The 16,192-nt window shown below is 36.5% G+C and overlaps 3 protein-coding genes across 7 annotated transcripts; all 3 read right to left on the minus strand.

Moving 5' to 3' along the window:
- Window positions 1-3,608: 3,608 nt before the first annotated feature.
- Window positions 3,609-4,586, minus strand: LOC106310935 (acyl-coenzyme A thioesterase 13-like). Its single transcript, XM_013748161.1, has 3 exons — window positions 4,277-4,586; window positions 4,053-4,202; window positions 3,609-3,975 (listed from the first exon to the last, which is right to left on the minus strand). Exons 1-3 carry the CDS (start codon window positions 4,463-4,465, stop codon window positions 3,832-3,834), a joined length of 483 nt encoding a protein of 160 aa, XP_013603615.1. The 5' UTR covers window positions 4,466-4,586; the 3' UTR covers window positions 3,609-3,831.
- Window positions 4,587-4,793: 207 nt separating this feature from the next.
- Window positions 4,794-10,560, minus strand: LOC106311869 (MATH domain-containing protein At5g43560-like). Of its 5 annotated transcripts, none has more exons than XM_013749188.1 (14): window positions 10,427-10,547; window positions 10,240-10,300; window positions 9,691-9,913; window positions 9,287-9,398; window positions 9,090-9,178; window positions 8,932-9,000; window positions 8,730-8,862; window positions 8,404-8,562; window positions 7,590-7,938; window positions 7,275-7,387; window positions 7,034-7,184; window positions 6,464-6,930; window positions 6,224-6,389; window positions 4,794-6,138 (listed from the first exon to the last, which is right to left on the minus strand). In XM_013749188.1, exons 3-14 carry the CDS (start codon window positions 9,872-9,874, stop codon window positions 4,966-4,968), a joined length of 3,165 nt encoding a protein of 1,054 aa, XP_013604642.1. In that variant the 5' UTR covers window positions 9,875-9,913; window positions 10,240-10,300; window positions 10,427-10,547; the 3' UTR covers window positions 4,794-4,965. The 5 variants fall into 5 exon arrangements, with proteins under 5 accessions (XP_013604642.1, XP_013604641.1, XP_013604643.1 ...); XM_013749187.1 differs by having other exon boundaries at window positions 9,691-9,919; window positions 10,427-10,546; XM_013749189.1 differs by lacking the exon at window positions 10,240-10,300 and having other exon boundaries at window positions 10,427-10,560.
- A 972-nt stretch (window positions 10,561-11,532) lies between these two features.
- LOC106307314 (ethylene response sensor 2) lies at window positions 11,533-14,278 on the minus strand. The gene is made up of 3 exons (XM_013744236.1): window positions 14,003-14,278; window positions 12,022-13,715; window positions 11,533-11,953 (listed from the first exon to the last, which is right to left on the minus strand). The coding sequence occupies exons 2-3, from the start codon at window positions 13,705-13,707 to the stop codon at window positions 11,777-11,779; spliced, it is 1,863 nt and encodes a 620-aa protein (XP_013599690.1). The 5' UTR covers window positions 13,708-13,715; window positions 14,003-14,278; the 3' UTR covers window positions 11,533-11,776.
- Window positions 14,279-16,192: the final 1,914 nt, after the last annotated feature.

Raw genomic sequence — 16,192 nt, forward strand, 5'->3', positions numbered from 1 at the left:
TTTAGTTTTAAATACTGCTAGATTTTGATATGCGCGTCCGCGCGGATGTTTTGTTCAATTTTTAAACATTTTAGAATGACCCTATTTTATGGTTTTAACCTATTAGAATAACTTCAACTTGTTTGTTCATGGTTAGCTACTGAAATTATTTCTTAATGAGTGTTTTTATAACTCTGTGTTAAGTAATCATTTTATTTTGACAGATATAACACTAAAATGCATCATATTTGAGTTTCAATTATATCTTTTATTATATTAAATCTAGAGATGGTTATTCAAAATTTTAATTTGTATATAAAGATAAAATTTTATTTTTATTATATTCGAAAATATATTATTTAAAACTACTTATATATGATTTAAAACAATATTATTTGTTGGTATATGTTTTGATAGATTAGATTTATTGTATAAATTTGTTGCAAAAATAGGTAGTTTGTATATGTTTAAATGTGATAAAATTATAATATTCTATAAATAAAATTAAGAATTGCTTTGATAATTTGTTGGCCCAACAAAAGAGAAATTGTCAAACATATCACACCTCATCTATTATAAAGGCCCAAACCAAAATTGTTTTTTCGGGAAAAAATAGAAGAAGATTACCGGCTTTTCTCGTTCTAAGGACTTTTTGTGGCGTCTTATATCTTTGTCTTCACCTGATATTTTGTTGTCAACCGCACGGATATTTGCTTCCACTTTTATATACGTAAAAATCTTATTTTTACATCGTTAATAGTAAATATTCTTAACATTGACCATATTTCCAAGCGTTTATTACTTTTTCGAACAAAATAATATTATAGTCAACATGTTCCCATATAAGTAATTGTTTCAAACAGTTACATATATTTATAACTTAGTATTATGTATTTATTTCAATGGATATGCATTTGAATATTAGACATCTTCATATATTCAAAGATTAACTAGTTCATTTGAGTTATTTTGTATTTAACACATATATTATTTAAAAATTATAAGTGATAATTTAATATAATAGTTTAAATTATATGGTTATGAAGAATATTATTGCTTAGCTAGATTATATAAAGTAGGGTTAGGTAAAAAACCGAGTCCGAAGAACCAACCTAATCTGTTCCGAATCCGAACCAAAATTGGTTAAATATCCGAACATAAAATTTTGGTTTGTAGAGAAACGGAACTGAACCCGATATGAACTGAAGTATTTCAAGTACCAAAATCCAAAATAGAATTATATACCTAAATATGTTAATTAATGTAGATTTAATATATAAAAATATCCAAAATATATTAGATATTTAAAAATGTCTAAAATACTTGAAAATATATACAAATAGTAAAAATAAATGTATAAAATAGCTGAAAAATATTCAAAATACCAAAAAATACTTAAAATATTTATTGATTGTCTATTCAGATATTCAAGCCAAACCAATTTATATGTTAAGTTTATAAATTTAAAGTATATTATGCATTAAAATTTTTTAAAAATAATTAAATGGGTTACTGGAACCGGCAAATACCCGCATAAAAGCCAAACAAAATTTTATAAGTATCTGAATGGGCCGAAATTTTTAATTTCGAAACCCGAATAGATTGGAACCAAATTTGATTTGAGACCCGAATGCCAACCCTTATAAAGTATTGCCTAAACCACTTTATAGTTATCAAGAATATTATGTATTTATTCACTTGTGTTTAATTCAAACGAATTTCCTGTATTTAATTCACTTGTGTTTGATTCAAACGAATTTTCAGTTTATAGTGATTTGTGGTCATATTTTGGATTGTCAAGATTAGTTATGATGCTAGCATAAAAATAGGTAAATTATTCTGAATTTTATTGATTTAGGAAAATACAAAGTTACCTCCCCACCGTTTTTTTTTTGTCAATCTGTTTTCATTAAATTTTAAAGCCCAAAAGCTTAGTACATAAAGATTGATGACATACAGCCCAAAAAAATCTCAAACACGTGAGCAAGGATGATTCTACAAACAAAACACGTGTACTATTGCAAAAGAAAATTTCACACGTGACTTCTGATGAAAGAAGATGAATTGCCCAAAAAAGGAATTGTGTGTAGCCGGTAAACGTCGTTGCCCTCCGGTCATCTTCTCCGATTACCGTCACCAATCTTCAATTGCTTAGAGCTCCAGAAAACAGCCGTGAACATCAACCCCACCTCCTTTACTAAATGTCACTGTATTTAGAGACGCCATCAAAGACCCCTAATCTACTTTTCTGAAGCTAGAATTACCATATCGATCCCTAACATCTCGATTTGATCAACATGGGAAAACTTACACTAAAATCCGAGATTCACATCCGTGTATAATCTCAATCAATCATAATCAAAGAAAATCGTGATCCTTTAAAGATCCAGTCATTGTAAAGAGATGCAAAAGTAGAAGAGAACATCGGCAAGACGAAAAACGGAATTCGCGATTGAACATGATAATCCCATTAAACGGAATTCGCTATCATTCTCTCTCTGTCTATTATACATATACACTGACGAAAAAAAAACTGGTTATGTCGATTTAAGTTTGCTGGTTTTGTCGAGTTATAAAATGGGTTAAAGAAACTGTAAAACTTAGGGGTAGGTATTTTCTTCTTTACTTATGCTTGATACTTGGATTGCGTTGAACTAGTAATGAATTTTTTGACTTGTACTTCACTTATCAGAAACGAGTACTTATTATTTCGATTATTATTTCGAGTACTTGTCCAAAAATATGTTACTTGCAAGTTACTTGTCTTATTTGATTATTTGCTACTTACAAGTATTTATAAATTACTTAGATATATTTTCAACTTTCTAAAAATTACTTGATAGATAATATTTTAAGAGAGAAGGTTATGAAAGTTTGTTTTATTTATATGATTTGGTAAAAATACGAGAGTTATTTTAAATAAAATATTTGCACCTAATATAAAAAAAGAAGAAGAAGGAATTCAATTAGAAAGTATTGTTTACTTCTTACAACAAAGAAATATTTGTTTAGAGCTTTAGTTTTTATGGTTAGTTATCATTTTTTAGTCGTAAAACAAGTAACGAATAATATCAAGGCGAGTCGTAACTTTTTTTGTGATACTTGTTACTTGTCTTTTACTTACAAGTAGCAAAACTTTTTTCTTTTTTTTTGACAAAATAGCAAATAACAAAATTTAACGACTTGATACTTGACTTGGCAACGACGAATACTTGAAAAAATGAGGCGAGTATAGTTCAAGTAGCGGGTACAAGGCAAGTAACGAGTATTCATGCCCAGTCCTAGTAAAACTACTGTGTTCTGATCAATGGTATTCTCTCGTAATTATTTAGGAAAACTCAGGGTTAAATATTATTTGTACTTCTATTTTAATAGTTTAGATAGCTAGCAAGGACGTTGGCTGTTTCATTAGTCTCCAAGCGTGCTTAGCTATATTATTATCATGACAAAAATAACAGTGTTGATAAGTAAAACCATTACATATTGAGTGATAAGAATCACATCGGGTTTTGAGAAAAAGAAAAACAAAGTGTTCATTTTGCAGACATGACCCAACGCAAAAACAATCGTAGGCAGAGACTTAAACATAAAGTGACATCTGGCTGTTTCAAAGCACTGGAATCCATCATGATGCGAAAATGCGAAAATAAAACAGAGATCACCTTTGTATCACAAACCAACATTATTCAAATTCTAAGTTACCCACAAAGATCGTCTTTAACAATTGTAGATCACTTAGGTTTTATTATAGCATTATTATTAAGTATCTGATTCACGCAAACTCGTGGTCAGATGAAAACAAATTAACCGATTCTTATTTGCTTGTAGGTAAAGAAAAATAATAAGATTCATTCAGAGCTTAGGACGGGGAGCAAGGTACTTAGTATGGCGACCTTGAGCAATCATCTTACCATTCTTCTTCCTCCTCAGCTCAACACTCGCAACCGCTACAGCTTTGCCCACACGCAGAGCCCTTGACTCAATCTCTATCTCTTCCTGTAATAAAAATCACTAATATGAATATTTCGTTTCTTTGCCAACACAAACAAAAAAAAGAATATTATGATATTTACGTCAAGGAAAGCAGCATCAAGGTATGAAACATTGATCTCCACTGATACTCCCTCCGACTGATCTGAATCTACGTTTGTGTAAATTGCAGCTGTCCCTATCAAATCCACCACTGTCGCCATTGCTCCTCCGTGTAAGAATTTTCCTGCGTTCTTTCCTCAACAAACCATAATTCCAAAATTATAAATCGACAAATTAGGTTTTAAAAAATAAATAAATATTTTACCAGGAGATGAGGTTGGACTTTCATGGAGCAGACGATTCGACCAGGTTCGATGAGATCTACTTTTATACCTTTCAGCACGAATCGCTCGATGAATCTGGATGGTAATTTCGCAACTTGTGATTCCTTGTCCTTGCCGCCTTCATCGATTACTTCTCCCTCAAGATACCGTGTAACCGATCCTAGGTTCATGTTTTCCTTCCTTTTTTTTTTTCTTCTCTCGTGGCTTTTCCAAGGATAATCGATTATGAGTGTTTTTATTTGATCAGATTTTGAAGGATTGGCCACACGAAGAACTAGTCAAGAGGTTAGGCAAAGTTAGACAAAATTACAACACATACATTATACAATTAGACAAGATAATAAACCATATGTTATACTTATATCAACCGAAGTTAACTATTGTAGTTCCATCTTTTATTACAAAAAGGGGTTAACTATAGTTATTTATATAAACTTACAAGAACATATTTGTTTATAGAAATGCGGAATCTATCTTTTATATAAAAGGAAAGGATTATTCATTTGAAAACGTAGAGGAAGACAAAGACAAAACTCTTTACACAAATTGTATATTTCATGATTTTCCTTTTTTTTCATATAAAATAAAATCATTACAAATCCCAAATACCTGAAAAAACTATAATCCATCTTTCATTTCCTCACAAGAGGCAGAGATTGGTGCTGCACACTCAGTGACCATTGGACGGCCTGAACTCAGTGTAGCCATTGATCCCTGAAGAAAAACTCTGATTCGTAGAGTCCAATCCAAAGTTGTATGTGTGATGGTATGATGCTGTGTCTTCCATATTACTATTCCTCATAGCTAGTAAAGACAGGTCCATGTTTGCCATCTGCCACTGCGTCGGTATCAAACCTTCTGCATATGGTCCACGTGGCATGTAGTGGAATCCTTCATCTCCAAAACTCCTGGACCTGCCACTAGACAATAACTCACCTGAGATGCCTAAATCAGCACTGCCACCACCATGGTAAGAGTATTGGTTGTTGAACAGCTGAGGTTCTGAATTGAATATGCTTCCATTAAACACCATGCTGCCGCAGTTTTCGTCTTCCAGCAGGTCGTTGATGATGTCTAGGTGAGGGAACTCGTCGGTCATCAAGCTTTGTGCTTGTTGTCGCGCCGTCTCAGTATCAATGTGGTTCAGAGAAGTGTTGCTAGCCACGGCCGGTGTGTAACGGTTGTTCATTCCCATGTTTACAGAATTAAAACTCCTTGATCGAAAGGACCCATCCTGACCGAAAGGGAAGCTTGACTGATAAGCCGGTGTTTGTGTGTAAGATGCTGACGGCAATGTGGTTGGGACAACTCCATGAGAGCTTGGGTGGTGGTTGAAACTAGATGACGAGCCAGGAGAGTTACCGACTATGGCGTGTTTATAGGATTGAGGAGTGTAAGTTTGGTGGTTGCGTAGTGAAGAGTCAGGACCTAGACGACCCGAACGAGGAAGGGGTGTTGTTGGTTGAACCGAGGAGGAGACGATAACAGGCGCTGGTCGCATCGCAGGGATTATTGGAGCACTAGAAGGCCTTGTTACAGTTGTTGTTGCAGGTTGTTTTGGAGCAGTGATCTTTTGTATATCAGCTTTGAGACCACCAGCTTGCGACTGACTATCTGAAGATGGCGGTGACACCTGACTTGATGAAGGTGGTCCAGTAGCTGACATTACTTTCTTGTTTGGAACAGCGTCTGCGTTTGAAACGCTCCTTTTCTCCTGTTTTGTCTGAGTTAACGGTGGAGGATTCTTAGCAGCAGTTCTTGGAGAAGAAAGCACAGCAGCGCTTTTCTCTTCAAGTCGATCCATGCGAGCTGAGTTCACAATGACTTGAGCCACGTTGCGTAGCTGAAATAGGAATTTGCATTAGTTCAATCAGTCAGAATCTCACTTCTATAAGTTTTGAACACTTAAAGTATGAGTGACCACCAACCTTCCCAACGGGTCTACGATTCCGAGAGCTCTCTGATTCCTGGATGTGGGAGACAACAACCCAATCAGATTCGGAAGACGAATTTTGACTCTTTGGCTGATCATCATCTATCACAGTCACTAAACTGCAGGCATCAGATGTCATTTTTACTTGCTGGTTCTTTCCTCTGCAAAATCACAAAGGTGTGTTATCATTAGTAATCAGAACAGACAGAACAAGGGAAGGTCAAAACAAACTTACTTGTTTGGTGACTTCTGGTTTTGATAATTCAAGAAATTCCCTTTGTAAGAGCCGTTGGTAACACCTGACCGGATAGAATCGTTAGAACAAGTCGAGGAACTATCATCCATAGTGGACGGATTCTTTCTTTCCGCAATTCCATTGGGTGTAGATATGGAAATGCTGCTCCCTTCTGATGGAGGAGGATGAATTTCCAAAGCATCGGCATCCCAATGAACAGAACTACTGTCCCCATCTTCTAAATCAGGGTGAAGAATGTCAGCCGAACCATCCACGGAGTCAGATATGTCGGACACCTCTTCAAGAGTATCAGTCTTTTCAGCTGAGGGTTGTGCTTTCTCTGTAACAGAATCATTTTCCTCCTCATCATGGTGGTTTTCCTCGAGATCCTTTTCATGTGTTGCTAATGTCACCTTTTCTTCCTTCTTTTTGTCCTTCCCTTTATTTTTGTTCCGTTTCTGCTTTGCCTATAAAAATGTCCAACAACCAAAGAAAACTTTCATCAACATCAAAGCTGTATAGGACATGCAGGAGCAAGATTAGTTTTTGGAACAGCAGAAAGTATCACACCTGTTTCTTCTTAGATTTCTTCTCTCTCTCTGCTGCTCCTCTTTTGGCTCTCTGTTCGGTTTCTGCTAACCACTCTTCCTCTTCCTCACGAATTAAGTCTTCCTGCCTTTTTAGCGCAATGGCTTCTTTATATGCAACCTCGATTTTGCTGCTGCAGTTGTCAGAGATATTGAAGTACGATACATAAGAACAGTAAGGAAGAAAACAATAGAATTATGGAAACATAGTTATGGACTCTTACTTGAAGATATGGGTAAGAACAAATATCTCCACAGCTCGTCTGCCCAACTCAGTTAAATGTCTCTCATCACGCTCAACGGCTTCATTGCTGACCTCTTCTCCATCATTGCCATCCTAGATTTGCATCGAAGAACAAAAACAATTATTTCACTACATGTAACTTTCTAGTGGACAATGCAACAAGACCTCTAAAAGAGGAAAATGGACAGACAACAAAAAACAATATAAAACGAATGCAGATACAATCACAGAGAACGGAATTTCTACCCCAAAAAAAAAAAAATATATATATATATATACACCTCATGAAACCGACCTTTGTACGGTTTTGTGGGGCTTTATTCTCTTTTGGAGGCAACGGTTCTAGAGCAGCTCTCTCTAGGAGTAACAGCACATCATCAACTAATACGAACATATCTTTGTCCACACTAACAATCGGAGCTGGATATTCCTTGGCATCTAACGATCTTGCCCTAGCTTTCTTGCTCTTAGATTGGCCTTCAAGAGCCTTCAACCCACTATACAAGGAATCCATCACCAAAGTGGAGGTAACTTCCTTCTCAATGAAAAAGTGTTTTACAATTCCTTTTAGGATTACATCCATTTTCTCTCTAGACATCCGATGCCTAGAGTTTTGGTCCATCCCTAACCAGAAAACACCGAAGCTGCAACCAAGAATGATAATCGATTCCTTTTTAGGCAAAATTGCTCAACTTGAGAGAAAAAGATAACACAAGAAATATAACGTGAGGCAACAATACTCTACTAGATTGGTGTAAATCCTGGCCTTCAACAAGTGTGTGAACTAAGAAAATTTTCCCACATCCTCTTTAAGGGATTATCCGTCCCACCATCTCAAGTTCCTAGGCTATAAACACTTGTAAATCAGAGACAGTGGAGAGCCACAACCACGAAAAAAAAAAAAAATATATTTCTAAAACTAAAGCAAATTTATGTTGGACTCCAAACGCATGGTGGAAAACAAGAAAATTCTAGACATAGCAAGGTATCCTCAGAGGAAAAGTAACCACAGCTAGTTCTTGCTCACTTTTCTTCAAAAATTGCCACTGCACTATGATTACATTTTCGGAATCTAGAGAGCTACGGGTATAAGTTGCAATGAAAAATACCTCGTCCATCTTGCCTTGTCCTCTATCAACCTCCCAAGCTTGCTTCTTTTCTCTTCCACAAAACGTCGGCAATTTTGCTCTACGTTTGACAAATACACCCTAACAAGCTCTCTCCTATAACCGCAGTGAAGGCAGCGAAAAGGTCGGTCCACCCTTTCCCTGCAAGGACCAGTTACAGGAATATTATCCAAAATACATAAATAAGTGACACCGGAAAACAAAGAAAAAAATGAACTTGTGGAGCTGTAAGTGAATGTTAGCATGGAAAACTGGACGTGGTAATATTTTACTCAGGCTCTAACAATACACAGTCAACTTTGCATTACCTGATCACCTGAACTTGAGCCTCAATTGTAAGAGAGTCGGAATCATCTATGAACCCATCCTGTAACTTAGTTGACTCCATAAACTTTTTCCATCCCCAATCATGCTCTTTCTTCCAAAACCGGTGAAGTGTATCTGCAAGAGGTGAGTTCAGGTGTCTGCATATTTAAAGGGAGGCAAGAAAATTAAGACTCAAAAAGTCACCTGAAAATTTGGATTTCTTTGGATCTTTATTCACCACAGCTATAGTAAACTGAGCAAAATGACTCCAGCCTGTATCAAGAAGATAACAAAGAAACCTAATGACCAGGTATCCAAAGAGAGAAAGGAGGCCATGCAGACCAGTGGACAAAACTACTAACCTGGAAGAAGTTTATCATGGTTTGCAACACAGAGAAACAAGGAGAGATGATTGCAAACATCACATCCTTGTGGATAAATTAAAATATACCTGAAAAGTTGAAGACAAATGTAACAAAACAGAGCCTTAAAACCAGATCCCAACTTATTATTGTGAGACAAAATTTAAGGATGAGAAAGATTAAACTACGTCATGTACCATTTGTAGCCGCCAGCTTCAAAATAATTGCTACGGAGCTCCCTTTTCTTGATTTCTGAGAATTTCTCTATCTTCCATTTATGTTTTCCAAATAACTGAGAAGGTTTAAGACCTGGAAAAAAAATAAAAAGTTCACATATAATAGCTGAATACACATAAAAGTATAATAAGGCACACAGATATCATACATATAAGAGAGTAAGTAGCCAGTTTTTAGATGTGATACAAACTTTCGGAAAAGAACAATTTAGAAATGAGAGCCAACTGCATGGACATCATTGAGTCACATCTGTCAAACCACTTTCAGTTTGTACAAAGCATGAAGATGTTCATTTTGAAGATACCCAAAACCGTACAACTAGATGATATTCATGGAAAATAAATATTGCTGCAAAAAGACCTACCATGGTCTTCATCATCATCGGTGTCCCAGTAAGAGAGGGATGTGGAAGGCGTCCCATTCTCCACCTGAGCAGAAGACCGCCACTTAGAGAGTGAGAGTGATTCTCCTGATAGACTGTGGTGCCCATTAGAACTCGCCTCTACTGATCGCCCCACTCCAGAATCTTCATTAACAGTCTCTGTCATTCCCCAGTATGGATTTTTTTTCCGTCAAAGCTCTCTCTCCTTCAACTTGAAAAAAATGGAGTAAATAAATTTAATAAGACATGATTTGGCAAGTTTTCAGTGTAATGAAAAAGACTAGCTGACAAAAAGCAAATGATGTAAACGATTCATCTAATCTCCTTGACACTTTCCTAAGCTTATAACTTAAAATCATACTCAGCGATCTCTACAACTGTACCAATTTTAATCAACCCAACGAAAGAAAGGTGAAAGTCTAAATCCCTAATTTCAATTCTCAGTGAGCCAACATCAGATAATAGACCCTAAATTTCAATCTCGCAAATTCAGATGCTTGCATCATCAGCTGGGAAAAATTAGAGGAAGACCTGTTGATTTTTCAATCAGCTACAATCTCCAATAGAAACCCGCGCCCAATTTCAATTAAACCTAAGATGAAATCAACGATCGGGGAATCCAAAAACGGCTCTCGGATTAGAGAGGAAACATAGACTACTATCATCGCGGAATCAGAACAAAATATTGAAGGGGCTTAACGGTTTAATCGAAGCGAACCTGTTGATGGAGGAGGGAAGAGCAGAGAGAGAGAGAGAGAGAGAGAGGTTTATTCGTTGAATGGCAGCTCCCAATAGATTCTAGCGAGCGAGAGAACGAAAAAATGACGACGCAAGAATGAATGAGAGAGATAAATAGCGAGATGTCGCACGAAACAGCTCCACCTAATAAAATAAATAAAACCTTAAAAACTTTATTTACATAAACTTGATAAAATAAAATTACGTTCTCTTAATCTAATTGGATTTTCTTTTAAGACAACAGTAAATAAATAAAAATTACAGTAAAATAATTCATCACTAGTTGATTTTTATTACATTTCTGCTCAGAATAAAGATATATATGTCAAAAGAAATATTTTTGGTATGAGTTTCAAACAGCTTTTTAATAGGAAAAAGCTTAATCTTGGTTAGAGTCAAGATTATGAAGTTTTGAAAAATCCAGTGAGCTTACGTGGTCCGATCCAATTCCATGTTTAAAGTTAGCTAATCTAAAATATCATTATTTTAGTTGTGCACAAAAAAAATCGTTATTTTAGTAATATTACAAAGGAGTTATTAATAGCCATGGGACGGATTCGCCGGATCCTTAAAATTCCTATCCAGATCCGGATTCGGGCTCTCTAGATATCTGGACTAAAATTCGAATATCCGCGGATATCCGGATTAAAAATTAAAAATTAAATTAAAAACTACCTAATTAAAATGATTTATTTAATTTATTTAGCCTATTAACTTTTTTAAATGAAAAATTATTGAAATTGAATAAAATTTAAAAAAATCATTATTTTATATAAAAATTATATATAGTATATATATATATATAATTATATTTTAAATAAATAGTAAGTTCGGATCTGGATCCGGATATCCAGGCCTAAAATTTTACTATTCGGATCCGTAAAATCAAGATCTGGATCCGAACCCCCCGGATATCCGTATTTTCGGATTGGATCGGAGCAAATCTCAGATCGGATAACGTCCCAGGCCTAGGAGTTAGTAGGCTTTGTGATAACTAATAAGTTGTTAATCTTAGTCCGTTTTTGTTTTGTCTAATTAGTTTTCTTCCTTCGAATATCTAACGACACTGATGTGACAATAACAGGAAGAGAAAAGAGGAAAAAACATCCTCCTACACATTCAACTTTTTAATTCTGTTATCTACCATACCAGGTAACAAGTCTGAACCATGCCTTTTGCCTACATAATAATAGGTTAAAACCTAGTTAATTTTTTTCAGGTTTATACAATCAAAACACGGCACTGTTTTTACTTTCCACTTCTCTCTCTGATCTCTGAAATTATTAACCCTTCACCTAAATCACCTCTCTTCTACTCTAACATGTCCCCCTTACTGACGCCAATGACCGTTACTAGTAGACGGAGGAGTCGATGTTTTAAAAGTTTCCCCAGAATAACCACCGCCTCGTGACACTATAGATCGCCGGAGCTGGAACCGGAACACAACAGAGAGGCTTTTCACCAAACCTTGACTATCCTCCACAACCAAAACGTTCCCTTGCATGAACTGTCACAAAACAAGGAAGAGCCCATTAACATATTTTATAACATAAAAAAAAAACATAAATGTCTAACCTTAGTGCTGCTGCTACTACTACTACTCTCTTCGCCTTCTGCAGCTACGTCAAATCCAAACTTAACTTCAACGTATTCTTTGGAATAGCATTGTCGCCAAGCCGCTTCTTGGCTCTCTTTCACAACCTCTGAGCTTCCTCGTTCCGGCACAACCTTGAAACTCACATTCCCTTTGATCTTCCGGTTCATTACACCTCCTAGCATATGCAACACCACTTGTAACACCTTCCTAGCATCGCCCATGACGCAATCAGGCAATGCTCTATCAACATCCGTCGAGAAACCAAACCCGTTCCCCAAACACAAACACCTCGCCAAGCATGCCGTTTCCTTCACAACCGAACGCAAACTAAAACAATGCGTCCCACTAGTCACATCCCCAGCATTGTTCACAAGGTGTAACAGTAGCTCGCTGGTTCTCCCCATAGCATCAACGATAACCTTTTGCGTCTCCGGTAACGACACCCCGTCCTGCGTTATCAAAGGAAGCAGCTCGAGGATAGACCTCACGGGACGCCTCATCGCGTCCCCCATCATCTCCTCGAATGCAGCTTTGGCTTGGTTAGCTCTCATCGCGTTCTCCCTCGCCACCTGAAGCGCACGGTTCTGCTCCGTGAGCTTCTCCCTCATGAGCTGAGACTCCTCGAGGATCACGGCGTGAGAGATCGCGACCGCGACTTGATCAGCCACGACCTTAACGATCTCCAGCTCCTGGTAGCTCCAGCTCCGCCTCAGAGGAAGCACACAGACCAAGATGGCGTAGCACATGTGGATAGCCTCGGGGGTCCCGCCTTTGAAGTTGCAGACCCGAAGCATCGGGACTCTGATCCCGACCGTCTGGCCTGGCTTGCCTCGGGTAGTAACCGAGGCAAGCGCAGAGCCAGCACTCAGCATATTCACCTCCACACTTCTCTTAATCCTCACAACATCAGACTCAGTGATCGGTATCGAAAACCCACCAGGCCCACCACCAGGCCCACGACCCACATTCTCACCGTTCAACTCGTGCGTGAGATTCATCTCCGTCTTGATCTCATTAGGGATCCAAACCGCGCAGTTCTTGAGCCCCAGAGTCTTCGACAACTCCACAAGCGTCGTGTAGAGTATCGTGTGCCGATCCAAAGACGTCCTTATCTTAGTAGTGAGCATACGCACGTGCAGACTAGTCTCGGTCTGTTTCATTATAAGCCCAACCTCACGGTTAAGTTCTCTCGTCTTCTTACTCAGCATAAACTCACGAACCTTTGCTTTGAGAAGCAACGGCAAGAGAGTGACAAGCGAGATGGCCGTGAGGAAAGAGACGATCGCAGTCAGCATCTTGAAGACGGTGGCGGCCGTCATGACCCAAGGGTAGTGGGGCCCGTAGGTGAAGCCGGAGAGCAAATGGGACATGCCGCAGAGGACGATGAAGGCTATGAACTCGCAGACGACCCAGATGTAAGGCGAAGAGACGTTGGTGCGGCTCACGAAGTAGAGAAGCTCGATGGGGATGGAGAAGTAGGCGACGGCGATTAGAAAGTCGCCGACTTTTTGAGATTCGAGGATTCCTTCGTAGCTGAAGTAGCTGTCTTCGTCGTCGCAGTTGCATATCGATAAGCCGCCGTCGTTATCTTCGCCGGCGACGGAGCCGATTATGAAGAAGAAGATCAACAATAGACCGTGAACTAACAATGTGTTTAACATCATTACTCTTCCTGAGATAAATAATTATAGTTAATTATTCGAGGTTGAAAATCAAAATCAGACAAAAGTACAACGCTTGTTCGAGGTAAGTAAAAGTTAATTGAAACGTTATATATAACCCATTACCAAGTACCAACCAATTTCTTTTACTTTCACCAACCAGTTTTTTTTTTTTTTACTTTCACTCAAAAAAAAATATGAAATTATGAACAAGAACAATAGTTAACAACAGAGCCAGAATCAGATGAGAAATAGCGACAATTCTCTAAATTTCATCTTGCATTTCAGAAACTGTTACCTGCAACTGCCAGTAGTCAGACAAAATCTCTTTTACCCGGAGAATGTAAATCGTCACGAAGAAAAAGCTTATCTCTTTCTTTGATTCTATCCTTCCCTCTCTATCTCCCAAAACTCATCAGAAGGTAGAGAGCGAGAGAGAGATATGTGTGTGAGAGTAAATTATGGGAGAGGAGGAGGAGGAGGAGGAGGACTCTGAAGCGAGTAAATTGTGAGAGAGGAATTGAGGGGGAGACTGAAGAAAGAAATGGGTGGGGCCCATAAAGGGTGCATGAAGAGAACATAGACGTTTTTCGTTTGGAACACAACACGAGCACGACATCTTGACCTACGTGGACTCTTACCCAAAACCATTTAATTATTGGATTCTTTTCTCTTTTAATATGGAAGTTAATGACTGTATAATAAAGTGTACTGTACACATTTCAGAACATCAAACTGGTTTTGAATGATAAATGACAAATGACAAATATCAGGACATAATATTTTATATAGTTTTATATGAAATTATATAAGGCTCCGAACGGTGACGACAGAATTGGTATTGAAAGCGGGACGGAATTAAAGTGCGGAGCGGTGCAAGTGCGGTTCGTGCGGAATTAGAGTGCGGTACGGAACAACTGTGGTTTTAAGTAAAAAGCAGTGCGGAATCATGTTTGATTGGTGACAATACATATTTGCAGTATAAATAATTATTTAATAAATAAAATAATAATGGTATAGAATATATAATATATTAAAATAATATAAATAATATGTCAACATAATAAATATATTTTAAAATAAAATGTCTCAAAGTGAAATGCATTTGATAAGTGCAATTTTGATAAAATAAGTGATACAGAATAATGTTTGATTGCTAAAAAATATTTTGCGGTTTTGCAAGATAAATATTAAAAATAATGTGAAATACAAAATTTGGTTCCAATCATCGGATTCCATAGATATAAGATATTAGACCTGAACTGGACCGAAAAAAGGTTTAGTTCGGTACGGTTTTCTGTTCTGGATAAATGTGCAGATGCCTATCTATTTTTATATTAATAAAACCTATCTATTTTCATATTTAATAAAGGAATACTATATAACAAAAAGATAGTATTAAATACTTTGATTCTCACATAAATATATACAGTGTTATCTTTTATTGTGTCATATGTATAAATAGATTAAATATATTAATCATGTTTAAATTATAAAGTAAATTTATTGCATTTTTATAATGGAAATAAATCTCTAGCTCTAGAACAAAAAAACAATTATTAATAATTATGTGACAATTGTCAACTTTTTATATTTATTTCAAATATAAAAGTAACCGATCGGTTTATTTGAAGTGCGTATTTGACAAAAACGCTGCTTATTAACTGATGTGCGGTTTTGAAGAGTGATCAGTTAATTAACAAGCACTTTTGACCAACTGCGTTTTTGCTTTTTTTTGTCCACCAATACCGCACACACCTCAGTAATACTTGTGATTGGTGAATCAAAAGCGGATTGTATAATACCGCTTTGAAAAACACATTTACTCCGTCACCATTCATACACTAATACAGCTGAACTTGCCTGAAGGATATAAAAAATTAGTATGAAATTTAATTTTGATTAAAACTGGATGTGTGTTTATAAAGTTGTTTTGATTTCATGTTATAAAATGTTACTCTATTATTTTTATTTTTTTGGAGTTTCACTTTTGGCTATGAATCTGGAGTATTTTCTGTTTCCATTTGTCATAATATTTTATAGATAAATACTAATTACATGACTTGGGAACATTTTAACTTGAAACAAAAAGATGCATTCAACAATGATAACTACTAGACTGTGAAGTACAGTCCTAGGCAAAGAAAAAAAGAAATATGTGCTTCTAGTCTTCTGCTACTCATTAACTGAATCTAAAATTCTAAATGGCACTACTTGTGGCTGACATAAGAACATAAGTTAGATTATTCGATCTGTTGAACAAAAAAAAAAGTTAGATTATTCGACTGATTTAATATACGTCGTGGTAGATGATTAAAAACTAGTTTATTTTTATATAGTTTCGTTTCTAACACGACATGTTTGCCTGCTATCTTGACCTACTTACATGAATTTGTTTCTTTTTTTCCTTTTTGTAGACATGATTTAGTTAAACACTCAATCTATGTGTTTCTATTCATAACATACCGAATCAATTCTTATCTGGGCC

Source organism: Brassica oleracea, chromosome C8 (genome assembly GCF_000695525.1).
Source record: "Brassica oleracea var. oleracea cultivar TO1000 chromosome C8, BOL, whole genome shotgun sequence".
NCBI classification, from domain to species: domain Eukaryota; kingdom Viridiplantae; phylum Streptophyta; class Magnoliopsida; order Brassicales; family Brassicaceae; genus Brassica; species Brassica oleracea.

Coding starts and splice junctions, on each gene's coding strand:
- LOC106307314 (XM_013744236.1), bottom strand. CDS start 13,707: ATGATGTTAAACACATTGTTAGTTCACGGTCTATTGTTGATCTTCTTC. Junction 11,954..12,021: donor GTAGTAGCAGCAGCACTAAG/GTTAGACATTTA, acceptor GTTTTGTGACAG/TTCATGCAAGGGAACGTTTT.
- LOC106311869 (XM_013749189.1), bottom strand. CDS start 9,874: ATGACAGAGACTGTTAATGAAGATTCTGGAGTGGGGCGATCAGTAGAG. Junction 8,863..8,931: donor AAAGAAATCCAAATTTTCAG/GTGACTTTTTGA, acceptor CACCTCTTGCAG/ATACACTTCACCGGTTTTGG. Junction 7,388..7,589: donor CCCCACAAAACCGTACAAAG/GTCGGTTTCATG, acceptor ATGCAAATCTAG/GATGGCAATGATGGAGAAGA.
- LOC106310935 (XM_013748161.1), bottom strand. CDS start 4,465: ATGAACCTAGGATCGGTTACACGGTATCTTGAGGGAGAAGTAATCGAT. Junction 4,203..4,276: donor AAGTCCAACCTCATCTCCTG/GTAAAATATTTA, acceptor TGTTGAGGAAAG/AACGCAGGAAAATTCTTACA. Junction 3,976..4,052: donor TTGATGCTGCTTTCCTTGAC/GTAAATATCATA, acceptor TTTTTATTACAG/GAAGAGATAGAGATTGAGTC.